The 24,955-nt window shown below is 46.1% G+C and overlaps 1 protein-coding gene across 1 annotated transcript in view; it reads left to right on the top strand.

The window, feature by feature from the left end:
• Nucleotides 1-23,990, top strand: part of arhgef2b (rho/rac guanine nucleotide exchange factor (GEF) 2b) — a 39,132-nt gene extending 15,142 nt beyond the window's left edge. The window contains exons 2-21 of the mRNA XM_026185688.1: nucleotides 7,729-7,891; nucleotides 11,029-11,096; nucleotides 12,666-12,729; nucleotides 12,819-12,951; nucleotides 13,887-13,990; nucleotides 14,084-14,221; nucleotides 14,556-14,806; nucleotides 15,592-15,717; nucleotides 15,867-15,984; nucleotides 16,064-16,312; nucleotides 16,391-16,470; nucleotides 16,568-16,740; nucleotides 17,264-17,544; nucleotides 19,695-19,772; nucleotides 19,870-19,925; nucleotides 20,553-20,594; nucleotides 21,239-21,289; nucleotides 21,398-21,691; nucleotides 21,996-22,152; nucleotides 22,239-23,990. Of these exons, the coding sequence (XP_026041473.1) occupies nucleotides 7,729-7,891; nucleotides 11,029-11,096; nucleotides 12,666-12,729; nucleotides 12,819-12,951; nucleotides 13,887-13,990; nucleotides 14,084-14,221; nucleotides 14,556-14,806; nucleotides 15,592-15,717; nucleotides 15,867-15,984; nucleotides 16,064-16,312; nucleotides 16,391-16,470; nucleotides 16,568-16,740; nucleotides 17,264-17,544; nucleotides 19,695-19,772; nucleotides 19,870-19,925; nucleotides 20,553-20,594; nucleotides 21,239-21,289; nucleotides 21,398-21,691; nucleotides 21,996-22,152; nucleotides 22,239-22,273 (2,661 nt within the window). The 3' untranslated portion in view covers nucleotides 22,274-23,990. The remainder of the gene's footprint in view (nucleotides 1-7,728; nucleotides 7,892-11,028; nucleotides 11,097-12,665; nucleotides 12,730-12,818; nucleotides 12,952-13,886; nucleotides 13,991-14,083; nucleotides 14,222-14,555; nucleotides 14,807-15,591; nucleotides 15,718-15,866; nucleotides 15,985-16,063; nucleotides 16,313-16,390; nucleotides 16,471-16,567; nucleotides 16,741-17,263; nucleotides 17,545-19,694; nucleotides 19,773-19,869; nucleotides 19,926-20,552; nucleotides 20,595-21,238; nucleotides 21,290-21,397; nucleotides 21,692-21,995; nucleotides 22,153-22,238) is intronic.
• The last annotated feature ends 965 nt before the right edge of the window (nucleotides 23,991-24,955 follow it).

The following is a 24,955-nucleotide window of genomic DNA, read 5'->3' as shown; positions in this document are numbered from 1 at the left end:
CCAAACCACAATCGAGCCAGATATGGCATGACATAACATAGACAGTGCCATCTACGCCAGCCCTGGCCCACATCTGGATGACTTCATTCCAGAAGTCAGTCAGCAGTGCCGGCTTGATCCCAGATCCAGGCCAGACCTGGGGCCTGTTCGTCGTACCTCGCTAAGTAAGTTAGCTGGATTAGATTGTTGACGATTTCGCGTGATCCTGGATCGTTCGGTTCCCCGAAGCTCATCCGGGACTTGCTGTCATAGCAACAGAGCCGTAAGCGTAAACCTGCTGCCGAGCAGGTTTACTTTATGTAAACAGGATTAGATCGCGGCCACGCAGGTATGTCCGCGTCATTCATACGAAAGCAACAGCGATATTTTTCCACTGTTTCACCATAAATAAATATTATCAATGTAACTAAAGATAATGCAGCACCTGATCCTTTTATTGATGTCACACAGATACATACACGTCATTTCCTAAAAAAGGGAAATGAACTATTAACATTCTATTACATGTATGTGATTATTACAGATGTAAGTCATATTTCAGAGTAGTAATTGTAAATTACTTCGTGTAATCAAGATGAGAGACCACGGCTATAAAAGCGAAGGTGGATTTGGGAAGCCTGTCGCAGCCATGTCCTGTCCGTATACGCGAGCAGCCCATTGCGGAAGGTGCAAGATTGATAAGGAGAGTCCTCAGAATTCAGCGTATATTGCGGGATAGACAGGATCCTTTAGCTCAGCGCGACTTTACTTAACCAACTTGTTGACGAGGGGGTGCAGGACCACCACCTGTCTTTTTTTTGCTCTGCCCTTTTCTTGGTTGCTGTTATGAACAAACTAACAGAGTATTACAGGCCAGTATTACCTTGCCAAGAGACGAAAAGCAATCTAAGAGATAAATATTACCATTCTGTAGAATACTCCTGTATTCCACTTTTACTTGTTCCCATGTTCTTGTGGGTCCTGTTGTGGCTCTAATGTGAAAGGGGATATAATATAACATATTATAATATAATATAATGTAATATAATATTGGACAATGTAGTGTCATATGATAGATCTACCCTACCGCCTACTGGTGTTGGCCAGAGGGGCCGATGGCGCGATATGGCAGCCTGGCTACAACCGTAGCTGCCTCCACCAGTGTGTGAATGTGGGAGTGAATGAATAGTGGTATCGTAAAGCGCTTTGGGTGCCTTGGAAAGTGCTATATAAACCCAATCCATTATTATTATTATTATTATTATTAAATTACCTACGAGTTTGATTTGTCAGCAACTTCCTGCCAGCCCTCTCTCCTTGCTTTTGCAGCCTTTGCAGTGTTCTCTTGCGTTTTAATTAAACTCTGAAACTCCTGAAATCCCTCAATCATGAGTTCTTGCTCTGCTGCCGGAAAATACCGAGCACGCCCCTTCGACATTTTCGCCGACCAATCAGCGGGTTGCCGATCAATGTTTCTACTATCGATGCGTAGCCCCTTTTACGACACCCAGTGATGTCACATTACTGCGTCCAGCTGTACTAATCGTCAACAGCAGGTGTGTTCGGGGAACCGGATTAGCGAGATCACGGTTAGCGCGATGGTTTGGTCTTGGATGTGTCATTTGATCTTGGATGTAGTAAGCGACGTACGAAGAACGGACCCCTGCTTGCTATGTGGGATATAAACAGTTAGAAATACACTGGACACGTGCGTTTGCATGTTTCATCCCAAAATCAAATCAAATCACTTTTATTGTCACATCACATGTGCAGGTACACTGGTACAGTACATGCGAGTGAAATTCTTGTGTGCGAGCTTCACAAGCAACAGAGGTGTGTAAAAATACAATAACATAAAACAAACAAAATATAAGAATGGCTAAATCTGAGACTAATAAATATATGTACAATATAAAAGTGTATGCATTACTGGATGTGTATACTAAATATGTTTTTCTACGTGTGTGTGTGTGTGTGTGTGTGTGTGTGTGTGTGTGTGTGTGTGTGTGTATAGACATTTTACAAATTAAATAGAGTAAACAATAAATAAAATATATTAAAATATACAGAGTTGAATATGTGCAAAACAAGTGGCATTTATATACAGTGTGGAGTGCATAATGTTGAAGTTCCAGTAGTGAAGCTGAGGTGTCTATGACGTGTTCAGCAGTCTGATGGCCTGATGGAAGAAGCTGTCTCTCAGTCTGCTGGTACGGGACCGGATGCTGCAGAACCTCCTTCCTGATGGAAGCAGTCTGAACAGTTTATGGCTGGGGTGACTGGAGTCCTTGATGATCCTCCCCGCTTTCCTCAGGCAGCGCTTCCTGTAGATGTCTTGGAGGGAGGGAAGCTCACCTCCAATTATCCGTTCAGAGCACCGCACTACTCGCTGGAGAGCTTTGCGGTTGTAGGCGGTGCTGTTGCCATACCAGGTGGTGATGCATCCAGTGAGGATGCTCTCAATGGCACAGTGATAGAAGGTCCTGAGGATGCGGGGGCTCATGCCGAATCTTTTCAGTCTCCTGAGAAAGAAGAGGCGCTGCTGCGCCTTCTTCACTGTTTTGTTTGTGTGTACTGACCACGTAAGATCCTCAGCCAGATGTACGCCAAGGAACCGGAAGCTGCTCACTCTCTCCACAGCAGCGCCGTTGATGGTGATGGGGGTGTGTGCTTCTCTGCACCTCCGGAAGTCCACTATCAACTCCTTTGTCTTTGCGACGTTGAGGGTGAGATGGTTGTCTTGACACCAGTGAGTCAGGGTGCTGACCTCCTCCCTGTAAGCCGCCTCATCACCATTGGTGATAAGACCCACCACTGTAGTGTCGTCCGCAAACTTCACAATGATGTTGGAGCTGTTAGTGGCCGTGCAGTCATGGGTGTAGAGTGAGTACAGGAGAGGGCTCAGTACACACCCCTGTGGAGCACCAGTGTTCAGTGTGATGGGGGATGAGGTGATGCTGCCCAGTCTGACCACCTGGCGTCTGTCAGACAGGAAGCTAAGGATCCAGCTGCAGAGGGAGCTGCTCAGTCCTAGATCCTGCAGTTTCCTGTCCAGCTTCGAGGGAACGATGGTATTGAATGCTGAGCTGTAATCTACAAACAGCATCCTCACATACGTGTCTCTCTTCTCCAGGTGTGACAGGGCAGTGTGTAGTGTCAGGGCTACGGCATCATCAGTGGACCTGTTGTGGCGGTATGCGAACTGTAGAGGGTCCAGTGAGTCAGGTAGTGCAGAGCAGATGAAGTCCCTGACCAGCTTCTCGAAGCATTTTCTCACGATGGGGGTCAGGGCTACAGGTCGCCAGTCGTTCAATGAGGAGATGCTGGAGGATTTGGGTGCAGGGATGATGGTGGCCATTTTGAAGCAGGCTGGGACTACAGACGGAGAGAGGGAAAGGTTGAAGATGTGTGTGAACACTCCAGCCAGCTGATCCGCGCATGACTCGAGGACGCGGCCGGGAATCCCGTCCGGACCAGTAGCTTTGCGTGCGTTCACCTTCCTGGTGAACTTCCGCACATCCTCCTCAGACACAGTGTGCGCGCTGAGCAGGGGCGGATCTAGAAGGGTGGCATGGGGTGGCAAGTGCCACCCTAAAATGATCCCTTGCCACCCCAAGTGCCACCCTAGTTTTGCATTTGACAGTGCTGTTTATTAAAATAAGATAGCATTAACAGTTTGAGCGTAGTTACAGTCAGCAGTGAATATAAATGCTAAAACTGAATATGTTGCATAGTGTTCCCCCCCTCCACCAATAAATGGTTCAGCCCAAAGCAGGACCGGCTTTTTTCTTGTTTTCAGTAGCAAGCGATGCTCATGATTGTGCCAGAGCACATTTTGAACAACACCATGGGAATTTCGCTTTTCACACAGGTGGGTGGATGTTACACTGTGGAAATGGAAGGAAGGTGAGTGTTATTAACCCTCTGAGGTCCACGGACACGCTGCACCTCCAGATCACATGACTGATGTGAGCACACATCTGTGAGTGACACAGCAACAAGCTGCAGCCACGCTGAGTCTCTGTTTCAGCCACATTGAAAGTTCGGACTTTAAAGTTTTTAAATTTTAATTACAGGCCAGTAAATCCAGAGTTATGATAAAAATATATATAAGCCACGCTTTTTTCTAAATACTGTGGTCACATTTTTGTGTGTGTGTGTTTTAAGCATTTTCTAAAGACAGCACAAAAACAGTAAGGAAAGAAATAAAGCCACATGTTTCCTATCGGTGGAAAAATACACCATGGCGACCAATTTTTAAAAAAGTCAACACGTGGGATTTGGTTGTTTAGGAAAAGGGAAAAGTTTGGGGAGTGACGGTAACGGCAGCGAGACAGAGTGAGTTTTTAGATGTGGGAGATTTGTGACGTTTAGTGTGGAGTGCATACTTAGTGTGTTGTGTTGTGTTGTGTAGTTGTTCTGTTGTGTAGTCGTTTTGTTTTGTGTGTCAGTGAGGGCGCTAATGACTGTCACAGAGCCACATTTGCAACGTAAACACTGTCACTAAGTAGAAAACCAGCGGAGTGATACACCTGCTGTTGTCGGGCCTGCAGGTTTGTCCCTGTGCTTTCTGTCTTTTGGTGGACAAACTTGTTTTTTACTGACACACATCATTTGTGGGGCATCTTATTGCAACACCTGATTGTTCTCTCATTTTAGTTTTAGTAATATTTTTAAATGGTTGTACAAAATGAAAAAAAATGGCAGGTGTATGGGGTGCATTTTTAGATAAATGGTTGTTTATGTTTACAAAATGTACATTTTATATTTGCATTTCAAGTTATAAAAATGTACTCAACATGTCTGTGTTTTTTTACAGTAAAAAAATTCTACTAGGATTTTAAGTTCTTTGTGTGATTTCAGATCAGTAACACTAATTCAGCATGTCGGTGAAAAAACAACTAAATTCAGTTGAGCTGAAAAGAAATCAAACAAGGCAACGGGGAAAAAACCAAAATGAAACAATTTCAGGGTGAAATACAAACATAAACTCAAAAGGAGTCAAAAATGGCCGGTTGTATTGTAGACCTCAGAGGGTTAATCCAACAAAACATGAAAAATTAGGTTTACATTTTTGTTCATGACAGTGCAGATTTCTGACATTTTGTGTAATTTAAGCTGTAACAATGTGACTGTTTTTAACAAAAACAGTGAAACTTAAGTTAGACTTGTGTTTGTAAATGAAGCGCCCCATGTTGTGTAGCTTTCTGGATTTTATATTTATTGGGCTACATATTTATTTATTCTACAGGCTATACAGTACATAAGATCAAAACTCACATGTTTTATGTAACTAGTGTGTAATTATGTGGGCTACAGACAATAATTAAGTTATAGACTATATTTATATGAAAAACTTGCATACTTACTGCATTTGAATCATTTAACCATGTGTAACCACCTGCATGAGTGTTTGAAAAAAAAAAGGCTTTGATTTTGCCACCCCATTTGATTTCTTTGCCACCTTAAGAAAATTTCTCTAGATCCGCCCCTGGCGCTGACGTCATCCGCGGTGCGCACACTGTCCGGTCTCGTGGTGTTCGCTGTGTCAAATCTAGCGTAGAATACGTTTAGATCCTCACACAGAGAGGCCGTGGTCTGCGGTGTGCTGGTTTCCCTCTAAAGTCTGTGATCGTGTTTAGTCCCTGCCACATACTCCGAGGGTTGTCAAACTGTTGCTCCACCCTGTCCCTGTACTCACGTTTGGCTGCTTTGATCGTCTTCCGGAGTTGGTAATGTGCGTGTTTGTAGTCCGATGTGTTCGCGGAGGCAAAGGCGGTGTTCCGTGCCGCGCGAACATCTCCGTTAATCCAGGGTTTTTGATTTGGGAAGGATTTAACTGTTCTGGATGAGACGACATCTTCCACGCATTTCCTGATAAATCCACAGACTGAGTCTGTGTACTCATCAATGTCCCTAGCAGCCACGTGAAACATTTCCCAGTCCGCGTGATCAAAACAGTCCCGCAGCGCAGACTCCGATTGGTCCGACTAACTGTGCACCGCCCTTATGGTTGGAGCTTCCTGTTTCAGCTTCTGCCTGTAGACGGACAGGAGCAGGATGGAGCGGTGATCTGATTGGCCGAATGGGGCGTGGGGGAGGGCTTTGTACGCATCCCGGGAAAGAGGTGCAGCAGTGGTGAAGTAGCCGGTCTCCACGAGTGTTGAAGTGGATGTGTTGGTGGAGTTTTGGTGAAACTTTCTTCAGGTTTCCTTTGTTAAAGTCCCCGTCTGTGATAAACGCTGCCTCTGGGTGTGCGGTTTCCTCGCTGCTGATCGCGCTGTACAGTTCCCTGAGTGCTCGGTCAGTGTCGGCTTGTGGGGGAATGTAAACAGCCGTAATAATCACTGCTGTAAATTCCCTCGGTAGCCAGAATGGCCGGCACTTAATCATCAGGTACTCCAGGTCCGGTGAGCAGAAGGATTTGACCGGGTGCACGTTCGCATAATCACACCAGCTGTTGTTGATCATGAAACACACACCACCACCTCTGCTTTTCCCAGTAAGATCCTGTGACCTGTCCGCGCGATGCACGGAGAACCCCGGTAGTTGTATTGCGGAGTCCGGTACTTTGTCCGATAGCCAGGTTTCTGTAAGGCAGATCACGCAGCAGTCCCGCATCTCTCGCTGGAATGAGATCCGTGCCCGAAGCTCGCACAGCTTGTTCTCCAGAGACTGCACATTAGCCAGTAATAAACTGGGTAACGGTGGTCTGTTAGTGCGCCGTCTCAGTCGAACCAGAACGCCAGGTCTTCTCCCTCTGCGTCGGCGTTTGCGGCCTCCAGGGACAGAGAACAAAGGCGTCTCAGGTGAGATGAATGGGGGGTCTGCAAACGGAGCGTCCGTGTTGCAAAACTTGAACTCCGGAAAGTGATGAGAAAGTCCGTCTTTTATGTCCAGTAAGGTTTGTCGGTCGTACACAAGGAGACACGTGCTAGTCGTGAAAAAATAAAGGAAAAGTAAAATTAAACACAAAAAACAGCTGTTGCTTGGGGGAGCTCGCGACGAGGCTGCAGCAAAACACCCTGCAGCTGTTTCACATTTTCTTGCAAAAGCTCGAGAGGTGGTTGTGTTTTGTGACGTGTCGGGTTTCAACCTGCAGCATCCAATAATCTAGACTCAATAATGATGTTCAGCTGCAGCTGTGTGAAGAGGAAAAGCAGAAGTGTTTCGTTGTTGGTGGATTTCACACCCATGTGTACTTCTGTGTTTGTGATGACATCATCCCCCCACCCCCCACGGTCCTCACACACTTCCCCTTCCTGCCCCTCCCAGGGCAGAAAGCAGAAAGCAGAAGTTCAGCTTTTGGGAACATGAAACATGTTTCTGATGAATCGTCACTTTTAGTGTTTTCAGTTTAAACTCTGCTCCCTCTGCTGTTACCGATGGATCGACTGATCAGGTCTGAGTCTGTGACTTTGGAGCAGTTTAGTGAAGATGTCTCTGAAACTTGACGGTGGTTTCGGTTACAGATGTGACTCATTTAAGCCTCACGCTGCCTTCACGTCTGTATTGATAGCTGATTAATCACTCTGGCTGACAACCGCGTGTGATTCCCACGCGTGGTGGGCCTCCAAGTATTTGATTGACTCATTTCAGAGTGGAGCCACTGATACTCAGCCCTGCACTCTGATTGGCTGGTGAAACAGTCTGTCTGCAGCCAATCAGAAGTCGTGGGTTTGAATCCGCTGGCTGTTCTCAGCAGGTGCTCCGGTCCCCTCATACAGCTCTGTCTCATCTGTTTCTCAGAATAAGGAGAAGGAGCGCCTGAAAGAGAGGGAGAAGGAAGCGAGAGAGAGGGAGGTGCGCTCCAGTAATGGCCACCTGTTTACCTCACTGACAGTGTCCTCCACCACCCTCTGCTCCTCCTGCAACAGGAGCATCACGGCCAAAGAGGCGCTCAGCTGCCCAGGTAAGCACACCTAGGGATGGGTATTGATAAGATTTTCACGATTCGATTCCATTTTCGATTCTGTTTATCGATTCTTTTTAAAAAAGGAGAACACTAAGGTCGATTAGCTCAGAACTTTGTTTTATATCTTCTCTTTGAACAAGATAGAAATTTAGGAGTAACATGGCCTTACAAACCCAGCAGTGAGATCTTAAGAGATCCAGCCTGCGGCTCTTCAATGGGGTGTCACAGGGTCCCCAGGAAAAAAACTGTAAATGTAAAATAATAAAATAAATATTCTTCTGTAGCAATAACAAAGTGTAACATAAATTATTCTGTAGCAATTACACAAGAATATCCAGTAATGTCCCTGCCTACAATTAAACACATTCAATTACTGAAAATCATCTGCTGTGGCAAACGGGTGCAAACCTTTGACCACAAACTGAGTCTCTGCTCGGTGACGTTCGTCTATCCTGCCTGAAAGGAGACGCTACCGGCAGACTGCAGCGAGAACTGCCAGCATCTGAGCCAGACTCTGTCTGTCTCATCATGGTCACTAAATGCACAGTAATGGCAGGTTTGTAATAAGACAGATCGCGCTAACATAATATGTTAGTTGATTATTTACCTGCCGCATTAACGGGAGAGGACGTGCAAACGTTACCGCTGCTGCTGGGTTGAGATTCACGAGTCCGGAGCGGAATTAAAAACACGACGTTCATGTAAGGTCATCGCGTGTTTTGTGAGCAAATGCTTTTGCATATTCGTAGTGTTTCCTCCCTTCAATGAAATCTCTACTTTGCAAGTATTGCAAGTTGCCCTGTTGTCATCCGTTCTCGTAAAGTGTAACCAAACTTTTGAGCGTTTGAGCCGCCGTGTTTCCTGCCAGGTAAATGATGCTCCGCAACGTGGTGACATCATTCGGGGCGACTGGAATCGATAAGGGAATCGTTTGCAAAAATGGCAAACAATTCCAAGGAACTGAAACAGTGGGAACCGGTTCTCAACAAGAACCGGGTTTTGATACCCATCCCTAAGCACAACTGTACAGAGGGAGGGTTTACAGTTCATTTACACACAGGAAACTTTATTTATACAGTCGATTTACAGATTGATCAAACTTGTGTGTGTGTGTGTGGGGGGGGGGCTTGTCTGCTGTGTGTATGACAGACGGTGTGTTAATCCTCCTCACAATGAACAGATGTACCTCCGGATTAACACACACAGAGTCAGCTGAGATCAGTGTAACACAGTAAAATCTCCTTGTTGAACACAACAGATTGGTCATGTGACCACATGTAGACCTCAGGAGCGGGTGAAAGAAGACTCACCCCTCTTCCCGCCCCATCCCCCCAAGCCCCTCGCCCAGTGTGTATGTGTGTGTGTGTCAGCCTACACACCTTGTTGTCCTGCACTCTGATTGGCTGCTGCAGATGCACCCTGAGAAGTGGGTCAAGGGGACTATGTCTACGTGTGTGTGTGTGTGTGTGTGTGTGTGTGTGTGTGTACACAGACGTCAAGTCAAGTGGCTTTATTGTCATTCCAACCATGTACAGTGGTACAGTACACAGTGAAAGGAGAAAGCGTTCCTCCAAGACCACAGTGCTACAAATGACAGCCAATCAACACGAGACAACATAAAGTGAAATATGTCAAAACTGCAAAAAAACAAAACAATGACAGCGCAACACCAGACAGAACAGAACGATACAGACAGACAAATCTTTGGGTAGAGCAGGGGTGTCCAACTCCAGGCCTCGAGGGCCGATGTCCTGCAGATTTGGCTAAATTACCTCCTCAACACGTTTTAAAGTTCTCCAGAGGACTGGTAATGAACTGATCGTTTGATTCAGGTGTGTTGACCCAGGGGGAGATCTAAAACCTGCAGGACACTGGCCCTCGAGGCCTGGAGTTGGACACCCCTGGTGTAGAGCAACTCGAAGACTGAAGAAAGTTTATAAAAAGAAACTTACACACCCAGAACACAGAGTATTTTTAACTGTGTGTGTGTTGTGGTTTACTGGCGACATCTTCTGTGGAAAAAGTGAGGTCAGCACAGTGAACAAATGTGTGTCTTTAGCATGTAAGTGGTCTCTTTCTTGCCTGGTTTCTGCAGGTTCCAGTACCACTGTGGTAGTTGGGTTTCTCTCTCTCGCTTCTCTTTTTTATTTATACAGCATCAAATCACAACAACAGTTGCCTGAGGTGCTTTATATTGTAAGGTAAACCCTACTATAATACAGAGAAAACCCAACAATCATATGACCCCCTGTAAGCAAGCGCTTGGGTGACAGTGGGAAGGAAAAAATTCCTTTTAACAGGAAAAAACCTCCAGCAGAACCAGGCTCAGGGAGGGGCGGGGCATCTGAATCTTAAAAAAGTTGTAGAGTTTCTGTTGGACTTCACAGAGCCCGGCAGCACAACAGATTCTGTTCTGTAAACTTCAGACTGTAAGAAGCTCGTTTACAGACTGTTTCCTGCTGGATTAATTGAAGGCTTTGCAGGGAGTTCCTGATAATAGTGCTGATAATAATAATCCAGCCTAGAAGTAATAAATGCATGAACTAGTTTTTCAGCGTCTGTTCATTGTTTCAAATTTCAGAGATATACATTTTCATTGTATACCAAAGAAAATGTATGCTATGTCTTCTAATGATGCTGCCTAAGGGAAGCATGTATAATGTAAACAGAATTGGTCCTAGCACTGAACCCTGTGGAACTCCATAATTAACCTCAGTGTGTGAAGAGGACTCTCCATTTACATGCACAAACTGGAGTCTATTAGATAGATATGATACAAACCACTGCAGTGCAGTACCTGTAATACCTACAGCATGTTCTAATCGCTCTAATAGGATATTATGGTCGACAGTATCGAACGCTGCACTGAGGTCTAGCAGGACAAGCACAGAGATGAGTCCACTGTCAGAGGCCATAAGAAGATCATTTGTAACCTTCACTAAAGCTGTTTCTGTGCTGTGATGAGCTCTGAAACCTGACTGAAACTCTTCAAATAAACCTCTGCAGATGATCTGTTAGCTGTTTGACAACTACTCTTTGATATAAAGGAAGGTTGGAGATTGGCCTATAATTAGCTAAGACAGCTGGGTCACCCCATTTACACCCGTGTCTCTCTTTACCTGTGTGTCTCATAGCATGTAATGTCACCATCCACAATCGCTGCAGAGACAGTCTGGCGAGCTGTGCTAAGATGAAGCAGAAGGTAAGAGCAGTCTCTCTCTCTCTCTCTTCTTACCTGTCTGTCTGCACACACCTGTCCCAGTCCTGGTAGGCTACAGTCACACTGGGGAAAACAATGGTTCGCTCTTGGTTTACATCTTACATCAGAAAGCTTTGCTATCAGGGTCTTTCTAAAAAAAAGGTTACATTAACTTCAATTCAATTCAATGTTATTTACACAGCGCCAAACCACAATAGTCACCTCAAGGTGCTTTATATTGTAACGTAGACCCCACAATAATACATACAGAGAAAAGCCCAACAATCATATGACCCCCTATGAGCAGCACTTTGGCGACAGTGGGAAGGAAAAACTCCCTTTTAACAGGAAGAAATCTCTGGCAGAACCAGGCTCAGGGAGGGGCGGAGCCATCTGCTGCGACCGGTTTGGGTGAGAGAAGGAAGACAGGATGAAGACATGCTGTGGGAGAGAGACAGAGATCAACACATACATGTTAATCTCTGTGGCTTTGCAGCGGATGGTGCAGCCGCTGTGATAGGTGTCACACCACTGAGTGAAAAAAATCAGCCCTAACCTGACCGTCATTCAGTGCACCGTTCACAGTTAGAACAATGATGTGGTAAAACATATTACTTTCACATATTTATTAACTCTGAAAATCTGAAAGTCTACTGTTGAATTCAGTGAATGGAGCAAGATGCCTCCGTTCTTGCACAGAGGAAAGATGTGTGGGGAAAAAAGGGAATTGATGCACTGCAGTAAAAATAAATGGCATCAAAGCATACTTTTTTCTTTGGGACATCCTGTAGTGGAATATTTACTAATTCTTTCTTTAAGCTGACAGCATTTTGTGCTGTTGCATATAATGAAGTTGTGTGACAGCTGGTGAAAAATAGCACAGATGAGGCATTCACCTGCACTGAGGATAGTAAAAGAAAGAAAATGAATGATGCTCTGTGTGCACACTACTGAGAAATGTTGTGTAATTTTTATTGTGCACTGATCTTTGTGTAGAAGTTTGACTAAAACACTGAACTGATCGCTGGAAAAAGGAAAACAGGATATTTCCATGTGTGCGTCCTGTCTCAGGATTCTCCTTGCTCAGTTCAAGTCGTCTCTTTGAGTAAGCTTGCAATATTATTGTGGAGCAGGAATATGTGGGGCTCGACTCTGAGCGCGCCAGGAGTGAGTAAAGATCAACAGAGCCAAAGGCTCAGGGCTCCGCCCCCTCATTCTAACTGTTAAGCAGCTAATCAAGTTAGCTTGGAGAAGCTGAGGGAGCTCAAAGTAGTTTCTCACAGGAAGAAAGCAAGAATGAGTCAGCAGGGGTTGGTCGGCCGTGTTAGAACGAGGGGGTGGAGCCCTGAGCACGGCTCGCCAGGTCTGTCATGGACAGACATGGTGTCATTGGAGATTCTGTAGTTGGTCACACCAAGGCGATTCCCATAGTGAAACACAGAGCGAAGTTATAAAAAGAACTGCCACAAACGTCGGTGACCCGGGTTTTTGGAGCAGCTGTGTTGCTCATGAACGCAGGCTTTCTCTCTCTTTTTGGTCGCTCCAAGGTTGACCTGTGTTTCTCTCTGACAGCAACAGAAGCTGGCGTTAGCGAGAAATAGTTCAGCTCTGCAGAACGTCGCCATGAGAAGCAAAAGTGAGTCCTGTCACCTAAAAACATCTCCTTTTCCTCTTCTTTTGCTGTTGTTTGTCACAATGATGACTTTTTCTTCTTCTCTGCTTCAGCGCCTATGATGAAGGAGCGACCGAGCTCAGCCATCTATCCTTCTGACAGCCTTCGTCAGTCGCTGCTCGGCTCCAGACGCGTTCGATCTGGCCTCTCGCTCGCCAAAAGTGTCTCCACAAATAACATCGCAGGGTGAGGCTGAGCACGGAGCTAATTGGCTGCTGGCTGTTGTGGTTGAGCAGGAGCATCAGAAACAGGAAAAGCAAATGTACAGACTAAATTGATTATGGGTGTTCCTAATAAACTGACCACTTTGTGTGGAAAGACTGGAAATCGGAAACATTCAGCTGAGCTAAAATATAAACCTCCAGGTCACAGACGAGGCTCCGGTTTGCTCGGCTCCGACATCGCCATCTTGTGGTTCTTGTGGTTGCAGGAAGCAGCTGCTGGGAGGGTTAGAGATATGGCCGCAGAGCGAAAGAAGTAAAATTCATTATATGCAAGAATAAATTCACGCAGAGTTCATTAAGAATAAAACATAAAAAAATTAATCCAGATGCTGACATCATCAAACCGCCACCCATCACAAAGTGAGGTCTTGATGCGTGCTCAGTCATCCAGGTGAGTAAATCCCATAAAGTCGATTCTGTTCATCTGGATGTTTTCAGTGGGAGAAACGTTTCGTCACTCATCCAGGTGACTTCTTCAGTCTCAGCTGACTGCAGGTTTCCAGCCTCATAAACAGGACATTTGCTCAGTGACTGAAACCAGCCCACAGAAACGTTTCTCCCGCTGAAAACATCCAGATGAACAGAATCAATTTGTGGGGAAGGTGAAGCAAGCTTTTAAATCGCATCCAGTGAAACTAGTTCAGTGTTCTGTGGGGCAAAAGTAAAACACTGAAGCTCTCTATCTTTAAACTAATGTACTCTACTGTACTCGATTACTGTAATCGAGTATTGCAGCTTCAGTGACTTGAAAAAGTTTTCGATATGACGAGCTTCAACACACTCAGACATTCAGACATTTATTAATTGCCACGGCAGTCAACAGCTGACATGCTCACCTGCTTCTCTGCATCTTCACACCATCAGAGCATCATAAGTCACCTTTCTGTCTGTCCTCAGTGTGACCGAGGACTCTGCAGGTCTCAAGAGGATCCTGTCTCAGTCCACAGAGTCTCTGAACTTCAGGAGCAGGACTCTGTCCATGGAGTCTCTTACTGATGACGGTCTGTTAGTCACTTTTATTGATTACTATCAGATCTTAATTCTGTGAGCAGGTGGCGCTGTAACCTGATGGGATTCATTCTTTCTGTGTGCAGCTGAGTGGAGCCCTCTGCTGGACGAGCTGCAGAAGGAGGGCAGCTGCGTGCAGGTCGACAGCTGGAGCCTCGCTGTGGAGCCCAACTTCCTGCAAACACTTCACAAAGACCTGATCAAGCAGCAGGACGTCATCTACGGTACAGCAACAGTCACCAAACACACACACACAACATGTGGACTCGTTACACCTGCGGGAGATTTAAACTTGGAGCTCATACAGCTTCCAGATGTGTGGGAATTTTTGCCCATTTGTTCAGGAGAGCTTTTGTCAGGTCTGGCACTTGGCGTCTCTGTTTTAGTTCCTCCCAAAGGTGTTTGACGTGTCAGTGCTCTGTGTGGGCGGGGTCGGGTTTTCCTACAGTCCCAACGAAGTAGCCAATTCTAAAACCTTAACTAAAGCGTGGTCTACAGCTGTGCGTGTGCTCGCCACAGCTGGAGAAGAAACGTGACCGAGCTCTCTCTTTGCCTCAGAGCTGATCCAGACCGAGTTTCACCACGTCCGCACGCTGAGGATCATGGAGGGCGTGTACCGGCGGGGGATGCTGGAGGAGGTGATGCTGGAGGCGGGGGTGGTCCACACCATCTTCCCGTGTCTGGACCAACTGCTGGAGCTTCACTCCCACTTCCTGTCAGAGCTGTTGAACAGGAGGAAGGCGGGTCTGGTGGAGGGCAGCTCCACCAACTTCACGGTGCGCAAGCTGGGAGACCTGCTGGTCCGACAGGTACGACGACTCCACCTCTTGCACCCGCACCTTGCTGCTAACAGGGCTTCTAAGGCTACGTTCCCACTGCAGGCGAAAGCGCATCAAATCCACCATATCCGATCATGGTATGGCAGTTTGAACAGCACAAATCCGACATTTTCAAATGCGACCTTTTGTATGTGGTACTGAATCCGATACATATCTGATGTTTTAGAAAGTGACTGCTGTTTGATGGTCATGTCGCATTAAATTAGTCTTTTACGTCACTGACAAAAGACAGATCCCAATTATCAGCGCTGGAGAAGACAAACGACTCCGTGTCCATATATACATCTGCACGGAGGTAGCAGCCACTGCTCCAAACAAGGCCATTGTTAAAGCACGGGCTCTCTGTTTTCTCAGTGTCCTTCTTTCTCTAATTAATTTGTCAAAATTCTGTCGGTTACAACTGTGCAGAAATTGGTAGACTGCTGCAACAACACCTACCGTGAACAGAGCGCATTGTGTGTGACGTCTTCTTTTGCACATGCAGGCCGCTTTGAGACGTTCACACTAGAGCACGTTTGCTGTCACATTTTATTTGTAGTGTGAACAAAAAACAGACAAAAAAATGGATGGATTTATTTAATAAAACCCGAGGCTTGTTTGCCCGGAACTGAACGTCACGTTTGTCAACATAAACCAACCACTTGGCACTGATTTTAAAATGGCATTCACCAGACGGTCGCTACAAAGACACGCCAAAGACCTGAGTTTATCCACCGAACCTACACGTGTGTGTGTGTGTGTGTGTGTGTGTGCAGTTCTCAGGGCAGACTGCTGATGACTGGAAGAAAGTTTATTCAGAGTTCTGCAGTCGACATCCGAAAGCTGTGAAACTCTACAAGGAAGTTTTGGCTCGCGACCGGAGACTGCAGCAGTTCATCAGGGTGAGGCGCTCACCTGTGGCTTCAGGCTGATCCTGGAACCGTCATGGTCATTGTGTTTTGATTTACGCTGCTGCAAGCTGGTTCGGCCCGGGGCCGGCTGGTGTTTCTGATGCTGACTTCCTGTCTCCATCCTTTCCCACAATGCTCAGCGTGTGACTCGCGGTCCTCTGCTGCGGCGTCACGGCGTCCAGGAGTGCATCCTGTTGGTGACGCAGCGGATCACAAAGTACCCCGTCCTCATCCAGCGAATCCTGGACAACACTAAAGGTAATCTGTGACTTTTGACCTTTAGGATTCTCTGATGACCTTTGACTTATGACTGTGATGAATCCATAACCTCCTGCAGGCTGCGAAGAGGAGGCACAGGCTCTGAGCCGCGCACTGGGCCTCCTGAAGGAGCTGATCAGCTCTGTGGACAAAGAGGTCCTGGAGCTTGACCGGAGCAGGAGGCTGCAGGAGATCCATGCCCGCCTGGACCCGCGTGCCCAGGCAGAGGTCCGGGGAGGAGGTGTGTTCAGAGGTGGAGAGCTGCTGAGGAGGAGGCTCCTGCACGAGGGGACACTCCTCTGCAAGGTCCAGGGTACCAGGATGAAAGGTAGTGGGCTTTATCACCTGCTGTGGTGCAACATGCGTGTGGGCAGAGCTTGCAAGTCACGACTGTGTTTGTCTCCAGATGTGCAGGTGCTGCTGATGTCAGACATCTTGGTTTTCCTCCAGGAGAAAGACCAGAAGTTCACCTTTGTTGTGTCACTGGTGAGTCATGCCTGATAACATTCGAAAGCCCCCTGACCTTCTTCAGCTCTGTTCAAGGTTTCCTGTTTGCTCACCTGTCTGCTCACCTGCGTTTCAGGACAAGTCTCCAGTGGTCTCATTGACTAATTTGATTGTCAGAGACATAGCCAATCAGGAGAGAGGGATGTACCTGATCAGTGACTCCACCCCCCCGGAGATGTATGAGCTGCACGCCTCATCGAAAGAAGACAGGAAGACTTGGATGAGCCGCATCCAGCAGGCCGCCACCAGGTGAGCAAGACACACGTGTGTGTCCTGAGGAAACGAAGTGCTCTGGCTGTGCGTCATTTCCTGCCCCGATGACGACAGTTATCACAATACAGAGCGCCTGTAAATTCAGTGAATATAATACAGTCATATTCCTGCAGTCGAGTGTCTCGACCAGTGCACGGCATCGTGTATTTGTGGGAGTTTTGATGTCCGGTTTTCTCTTTAGTATATGACGTGCTGCAGGAATCAGAATCACAACTATCAAATGAAATGATGTATTTAAGAGCAACAGGCTGAACCAGTTAAATAATACAAACATAAGAAATCGCTCTAATACTCACAAACGGCTCAATTATAAATATCCATAATATTACAGAGGCCAAATATATATAATTGATATTTAACCTGTGAAACTGGTATTTGTATTTGTTACCTTCTGCGCCTCTACTTAGTTTTGGTGACCTTAGTTACTGTGGTAACTACTGCAAACTGTAGTTACTGTAGTTACTGTGTACTTTAGTTACTGATGAATTCTTTTCTGCAGCTGTCCGTGCAGAGACGACTTTCCTCTCATTGAGACAGAAGACAAAGCGTTGCTGCGCAGACTCAGAGCTGACATCCAGCAGAAGGACAGGGAGGTGCTGGAGCTCTTACAGGAGCGCGTCACTCTGTTTTCTGATCTGGTGGAGGCGTCTGGAAGAGGAAAGGCAGAAGAAGAAGGAGACATGGAGGTCAGGATCTCCTCCTCCTGCAGGAACCTTTTTAGAGCTGACACTCCTCAGGCACCTCAGGCCGAGCCACTCCTCCTCGCTGCCATCGGTGAAGGTGAGGAGGTGCTAATGCTTCTTAGGTCCAGAACGATGGACTAAGACTTTAACAGATCATGTGACCTTTGGTGGAGATTAGGGTGTAACGCGGTAAAGGACCAGGGCGCCTAACTGCAGCTTCATAGATAATGAGCTAATCAGGCTACGGAGCCTGAGTGTGTGAATAAAACACAGGAAACAGAAATAGAGCTCAAAAGTATACAGAAAATAAATATATGCATATATATCACGAACAGAAATAATGGTAATAACACAAAACAGCTTATTGGGTCCCAAAAGGAGGTGGGACGAGGTTTAGTCCAGTGTGAGATCAGTTTTGTTCCATTGACCTGTGATAGGGCAGCACGGTGGCACGGTGGTCAGCACTGTTGCCGCACAGCAAGAAGGTCCTGAGTTCAATTCCCCCATCAGGCCGGTTTCTTCTGTGTTGAGTTTGCATGTTCTCCCCGTGTTTGCGTGGGTTCCCTCCGGGTACTCCGGCTTCCGTCCAAAGACGTGCAGTTAGTGGGGATAGGTCAATTGGTTAATCTAAATTGCCCATAGGCATCAATGATGTTGAGTTGCATTTTTCCTCATCCTGAAAAATGCCACAACCATGACCCCTACTAAATCTATTTCTAAACTATACAAAGCTCTCTCTAGTGCCAGCAAGGATAACACTTTATACACTAAGGATAAATGGGAAAGGGAATCAGGAATTGGTATTTCTGTGGGGGAGTGGGAAAATGTTTGGTACTGCCAGTGGTCCACGTCCAGTTCTATGAGCTGGAAGGAGCATGGCTGGAAGAATATTATTAGGTGCTTCAAGACTCCATATCAGGAGAGATACAAAGGGGCTCGACTGTTGCTAACCATTTTCATGTCTTTTGGGACTGTCCCGAGTTAAAAAACTTTTGGATAGGTGTTCAGGTCTCTTTAAGTGCAGTCTTTAACGTTCAAATACCTTTAGATTTTAAGGTTTTATAAATGGGTTTGGTCCCCTTTCTGGAACGTAGGAGTGAGATTAAGTTGGTGCAATTACTCTTGGTGGCGAGTAAAAAAACAATTACTAGAAGATGGTTCAGCCCAGCCCAGCCTACCCTGGATGACTGGTTTGGGATCATTTTAGAGATATTTAGGATGGAAAAACTTACATATCTGTTAAGAAAGCAAAAAGCCAAATTCTACCACATTTGGAGCAATTGGATCCAATTCATCACCCCCACGAGGGCTGACTTCACTTGATCTCACTATTACTTGGTTGGTTTTTGTTTTATTCATTTATTTATTTATTACATTTACCTCTATTACTATTGCTTGTTTATTTACTTATTTGTTCACCATGATTGCAGCATGGGCACGTCCCCCCAGTTTGTGTTTATAGTTCCATGTAATGTGTTCTATATATCTCCTTCGGGAGAGCATGCGAGCAACTCTCCTAGTAATAGCTAGTTAACCTCCACCGGTTAATATGCACCCGCTGATCACTTCATCATTTGCTCTCCTGGACTTAATCTAAAACCTGGAAGGACTTTGTTCCCATGTTATTCATATACTGCTGTGCAGACGGTTTTTCTTCTCCAATCCAAATCCAAATATAATTAAAAAATAAATTGCCCATAGGTCTGAATGTGGGAGTGAATGTGAGAGCAAATGGTTGTCTGTCCCTGTGTGTCGGCCCTGCGACAGACTGGCGACCTGTCCAGGGTCTACCCCGCCTCTCGCCCTAAAACAGCTGGGATAGGCTCCAGTGCCCCCCTCGACCCTGTAAAGGATAAACGGAAGCGAATGGATGGATGGATGACCTGTGTGTATCAACAGTTCAATTTAGTCCATAGGAGCAGGGGACATGCAGCTGATTGACCCGGAACTTATACAGGGTTCATTCCCGCCACAATAAATGGATTTGCGGAAGTGGGGTCAGATGTTGCCGTGGTTACATGGATGTAGCTCACCTGGTTCGATGTTTAAAATTGATATTTATGGGATGAAGCCATCACACCTCAGGTCTTTGTGCCACACATAAACATCTGGGAACAAAGAAGAACTGAGCATTAAAGGAAACGTTCTCCGAGACAGCCTCCACCCCGAGCAGCTTCCAGCGCTAACAGAGACTCGGTCCAGGCTGCCGGTTGCTCACCATCAGGCTCACCATATTTTCTGTTTCAGTCGACAGACTGACGGAGCTGCTGTCAGATGCCAGCATCCAGAAATCTTCCATAACCAACGGCAACCAGGAGATCAGCGGTGAGTCACCTGTCGCCTGTTTGTGCTCCGCCCCTTCGTGTCGTGATGCAGAAATCATCTTTCTGTTGCTGTTTGATAACCTGTCTCTTTCTCTCAGATGGTGACTCTGGTTCTCTGAACGGCTCTTTTGACTTGAACGACAAGTCCTCAAAGGTAACGCTCACCTTTCACCTTCTGCTCAGGTGTGTGTCTTAAAGAAGTGAAACTTTCAACCCTTCATTTTTCTTCTGACAGCTAAAATGTTTGAATGCTCAGAGGTTCCATGGAAGTTATTTACAGTCTTTAACCAATCAGTGAGCAATTGGTCATATGATCCCAATGTCACAGCAGGGTTTTGGTGGATTTTGTTTCCATGGAAACTGGAGCAGAAATGAAGATACAGGTGACAGTAAAAAACAAGTAAATGTTGAAGAATGTTTTTCTGAGGGGCTCGTTTACGTCTCACTGCACAGACGAGCGGGTGGAGCTACTTCTTCACTTACATGGTCGACGTTCCGCAACATTTCTCTTATTTATAACATCATCGTATGCAGCTGGTACAACAGAGGCTCCACCTGATTGGTCCGCAAGTTTCAGGTGGTTCGTGAAGCTGAACCTGCATCTGCACGATGCAAACCTTCAGTTGTGTTTAAATGTTTGTCTGCTGAACCACAGTTCTTCAAATAAATCCTCTTTATATAAACTGTATGTTTTCATATGTCTGAGTGAACCTTCAGAATAAGAGAAGGTCTGTGGCAGCTTGTCTCCACGTCTCTCAGTTTCAGCTCTTTTCTCTTTCAGGATGGAAATGGTAACCAGCTGCAGGAGCGAACCCTGAACGAGGTAACACCTACTTCCTCTTTTCTGAGTAACCTCTTGATACCAAGAAGTCAAAGACCTAAGCCCCTTCTCCATCAGTACCTACTCGGATCGCCTTGCCACAGTTCGCCGGTTTTCGGGGTTGGCACCACATACTGCAATAGTACCTGCTCGGCCCGGGTTCCAAGGGACCCGGGCAGGTACTAAAATGTGATGTCAGTTTGCGTGACACCGATTGGCTGGTCAGTGGCGTCATTCAAAGAGTCACGAAAGCAACTCGTTCACGAAAATCAAAACAGACATTTTTGAAACCCGACAACGAGGAAAAAGGCTGCAAAAACCGACACAAGGTGCACGAGTCTGACGAAAAGCCACAGACCCAGCAGCAGCTATACTGCTGGCTCCACGTCCACCTTTGTTGTAGTCGTCGCATATTAATCACGGGACACTCGGACATGTCGGTATGATGACGAACACGCACATTAGGTGTAACTGGACTGTAATAAAAGCAAGTCGATCTGAGTAGGTGCCAAAAGGGCTTAGATTCGCTTTGAAGATCGACATGTTTCTGTCTGTGTTGGGATGCAGCTCATGCACCGTTTCATACATTTTGATGTACAAAGTTTCTGCCTGTGCAGTTCTAACATCTTCAGCTGTCCTCTCTGCAGGACGTCCATCAGCGCTTGATCGGTCTGAGCACACAGCTTCACGCCCTGCAGGTCTGAAACTTATTTCTAGTATTGTTTGTTTATACATCCTGCAATTAACCCAAATAAATGTATAAATAGTGATTCATTTATTCAGTATTTATGTTATCAATGTTGCAGGCTGCTGTGATTCGTCAGGACTCAATGCTAGCGCTCTTGGTCAGTGCAGGCTCCACCCCCTCCACCACCCCTGGCTCTGCCCCTGGCCCCCGCCTCAGCCGGTCACTGTCACGTGACACAGGGTTGGAAGCCAGCGGGGAGGCGGTGCTGCTGCGGCGGCAGGTGGAGCTGCTACAGGAAGAAGTGACACGCCTCCGTCTGCGAGAGGAGGACCAAAACTGGGAGGGAGTGGAGCCAGGCACCAGAAGGAGGAGCAAAAATGGAGAGAAGAGTGATGTTATGAAAGGAGAACAGGTGAGTTGGGTTCACTTGTTCACCTACTGGGCAGGGATAGCTCAGTAGGTAGAGTGGTGGCCCCATGATCGGAAGGTCGGGGGTTCAACTCCGCTGAACGGCTACCCTGAGGTACCCCTGAGCAAGGTACCGTCCCTACACACTGCTCCCCGGGCGCTGCATTGGTGGCTGCCCACTGCTTCACTGGGTGAATGGGTTAAATGCAGAGGAACTATTTCCCTATGGGGACTAACACGCACACATTACATTACTAAAGCGCGATGAGTCGACAAAACTGAAATAAATCCGAGTTGTCTGTTGGCAGGTTAACAAGAGACGTAGCAGTCGGGAACTGGAGCTTCGCCCCCTCGCCCCACTAGCCACCGAGGATCCAGTCGACCAATTAGATGGCGTCCAAGAAGGAAATGAAGAGGAAGAGGAGGAAGTGATGAAGATCTCTCCTCGCTCTGACAGCCCCAGAGGTTAGTACCACTGATCAACAATCAATATGGAAAGCCCATGGCATTATGATGGTCTCCATGGTAACCTATTACCTCTGACCCCTCAGACCTGCAGGACATCCCAGAGGAGAGCGAGAGTTAACGCCCCACCTACAGCTCAGGGACCTCTGCTGTTGTCACTGCGATGCCACAGACACACATCGGACTCTTATTGTTAAAGGCCCTGGATATAATGCCATTGCCTGTTTTACAGTTTTTAGACCAAATCAGACTTTTGTTCTTGGAACATTTTCTAAAACTTGGAGCCAAAAGGGTAAGGGCGAGGTTAAATTGGCAACTTATTTTCCGCTTCAAACAAACTGGGTCATGTGATTAGATCACTGGTTTGATCTGTGCCCTTGATGTTTTTTGTTTCTTTGTTTCTTTGTTGTTTGTAAATGGGACCAGAGCATGCGTATCTGGAGCTGGACCTGGATCTGGATCTGGTCTGATCCAGATATTTTTCACAGTTTGTTTTAAGCAGACAGATTTTTATTTATTCTTTGAATCTGAGACACACCACACTACATTACCCAGAATGCCTTTGGACCAGCAGCCATCTCATATTTAAAGTTTTGATTTTAATGGTGTCTGATTTACAGAAACCATTACCAGTATGTAAGCATTGAAAGGACTGGGATTATGGGGAGGGATTGGAGGTTGGTGTGGTCAGATGTGGGTTTTGGGGGTCGGGACTCACGTAGTGCTGGATTGTAGGTCAGGTGTGTTTTTAAGGAGCACAGAGCTCCTTCTATTAGCATGTTAGCATGGCTGTGTCTCTTATACTTGTGTAGGACATTGGTTGAATTGACCAATCAGCTTGTTTCTTTTGATGCATGGAGGTGATGATGTCAGCTCCTCGTGTCGTCCGGTGATGATGATGATGGAACAGTGTTTGACATAGAAAATTGTTCATTTACAAAAAAGAACAACAGACGCCGGTGATGATGTAATCATGCGATCATATTGGGGTGGACTACAGCAAGTTTAACAAGTCTGCGATCAGTCAAAGAGGCCATGCCCCTAATAATGCAAACTCTAATCAGTTCAGACAGGAGAGTGTTATCTATAGAGACCAGTTTGTGAATCAGGCTGTAAGCATGTTTATTTTAACATGTAAGGGTTTTGGGACTGACTCGCTGCTGCCTCTGCTGGACAGTAGAGGAACTGTAGTTTGGCGCTGATAAAGCAGAAAGCGTTACCGAAGAATGCGGGTATCCTCTGTCCTGATCATGTGTGATTGATCATCTCTGATCAGGTGTTTTATGGACAGTGGTCCCACCCCCTGTGAGTTCACATGATGTTCTATAGGTTTTGGAAACACAAAAAAATGAATTTGTAACATCAGGACCTGAATGTGATTTTGAAGTTTTTGAATAACTGATTGTGTTCAGGTTTAACGCTGGGAAGTTTCTACAGTGTGATTCATCACTGTTTTGTTATGTTTTTTTTATCTGAAGCTTTGGGATCCAAAACATTTCTGTTTATGCAAAAAAGCTCGCCAGGATGCACGCCTCACATCCAGATGTGCCGCTGTAACATTTCTTTTGAGTGTATTTTAACTGTAGTAACAATGGACTGAAGTAATTGTATTGATCTCTGATGAGTGTAGGTGATTCCTGCTGTACTCTTTATAAATCTAATCAGCTGCTCTTCGAGTATTTGTTTTTACTTTTAGCTTCAGATGAAACATGACTTTCAGATTTTGATTACTGATGCAGAAATGAATGAATTGATAAACTAAGCACACAGTGACACAAACTTCATTTGGAAAATTTATTTCCTGAAACTAAAAATAAACAAAGATGGCTGACATTCAATTCAATTCAGTTTTATTTATATAGTGTCAAATTACAACAACAGTCGCCTCAAGTGTCACGGGTGCAGGAGAAAGAGGACCCCAAAATGCGGCGCTCTGGCCAAAAAGTGTGCGTTTCCAAAGGTAGTGCCAAAAAACAGTGAAAGGTGCTAATCCAAAGGTGCTCCTCCTTAATCCCCAAGTGCAGCTTCGTCCGTGCAATTCCGTGTCTGAATGGTGCTTCCTGATTCTCCTCTCCGTGCCAATCTCCTGGGAGAGGTTGAAACCAAACACACAATCAGCGGGCTTCAAAACCAACAATCCACTTTCACCTAAAGTAACTAACGCTACCGGCTTGGAGTAAGCATTTGACGTTGACTGTCATCGTGCATCTTCCTTAAAGATGGAGGCTTAGTCCATCGTGGGCGATCGTGGCTCAAAGAGTTGGCAGTTCGTCTTGTAACCGGAAGGTTGCCGGTTCGAGCCCCGGCTCGGACAGTCTCGGTCGTTGTGTCCTTGGGCAAGACACTTCACCTACCGCCTACTGGTGATGGCCAGAGGGGCCGATGGCGCGATATGGCAGCCTCGCTTCTGTCAGTCTGCCCCAGGGCAGCTGTGGCTACAACTGTAGCTTGCCTAAGAAAGCTCTCCGCAAAGCCAGAACATCTTACTATTCATCACTGATTGAAGAAAATAAGAACAATCCCAGGTTTCTCTTCAGCTCTGTAGCCAGGCTGACAAACAGTCAGAGCTCTGTTGAGCCAACCATCCCTTTAACGTTAACTAGTAATGACTTCATGAACTTCTTCACAAATAACATTTTTATCATTAGAGAAAAAATTACCAATAATCATCCCACAGATGTAATATTATCTACAGCTACTCTTAGTACCATTGATGTTAAGTTAGACTCTTTTCCTCCAATTGATCTTTCTGAGTTAACTTCAATAATTACTTCCTCCAAACCATCAACGTGTCTTTTAGACC

Source organism: Astatotilapia calliptera, chromosome 11 (genome assembly GCF_900246225.1).
Source record: "Astatotilapia calliptera chromosome 11, fAstCal1.2, whole genome shotgun sequence".
Taxonomy (NCBI): Eukaryota; Metazoa; Chordata; class Actinopteri; order Cichliformes; family Cichlidae; genus Astatotilapia; species Astatotilapia calliptera.
This window is presented reverse-complemented; position numbering and strand designations above follow the sequence as displayed.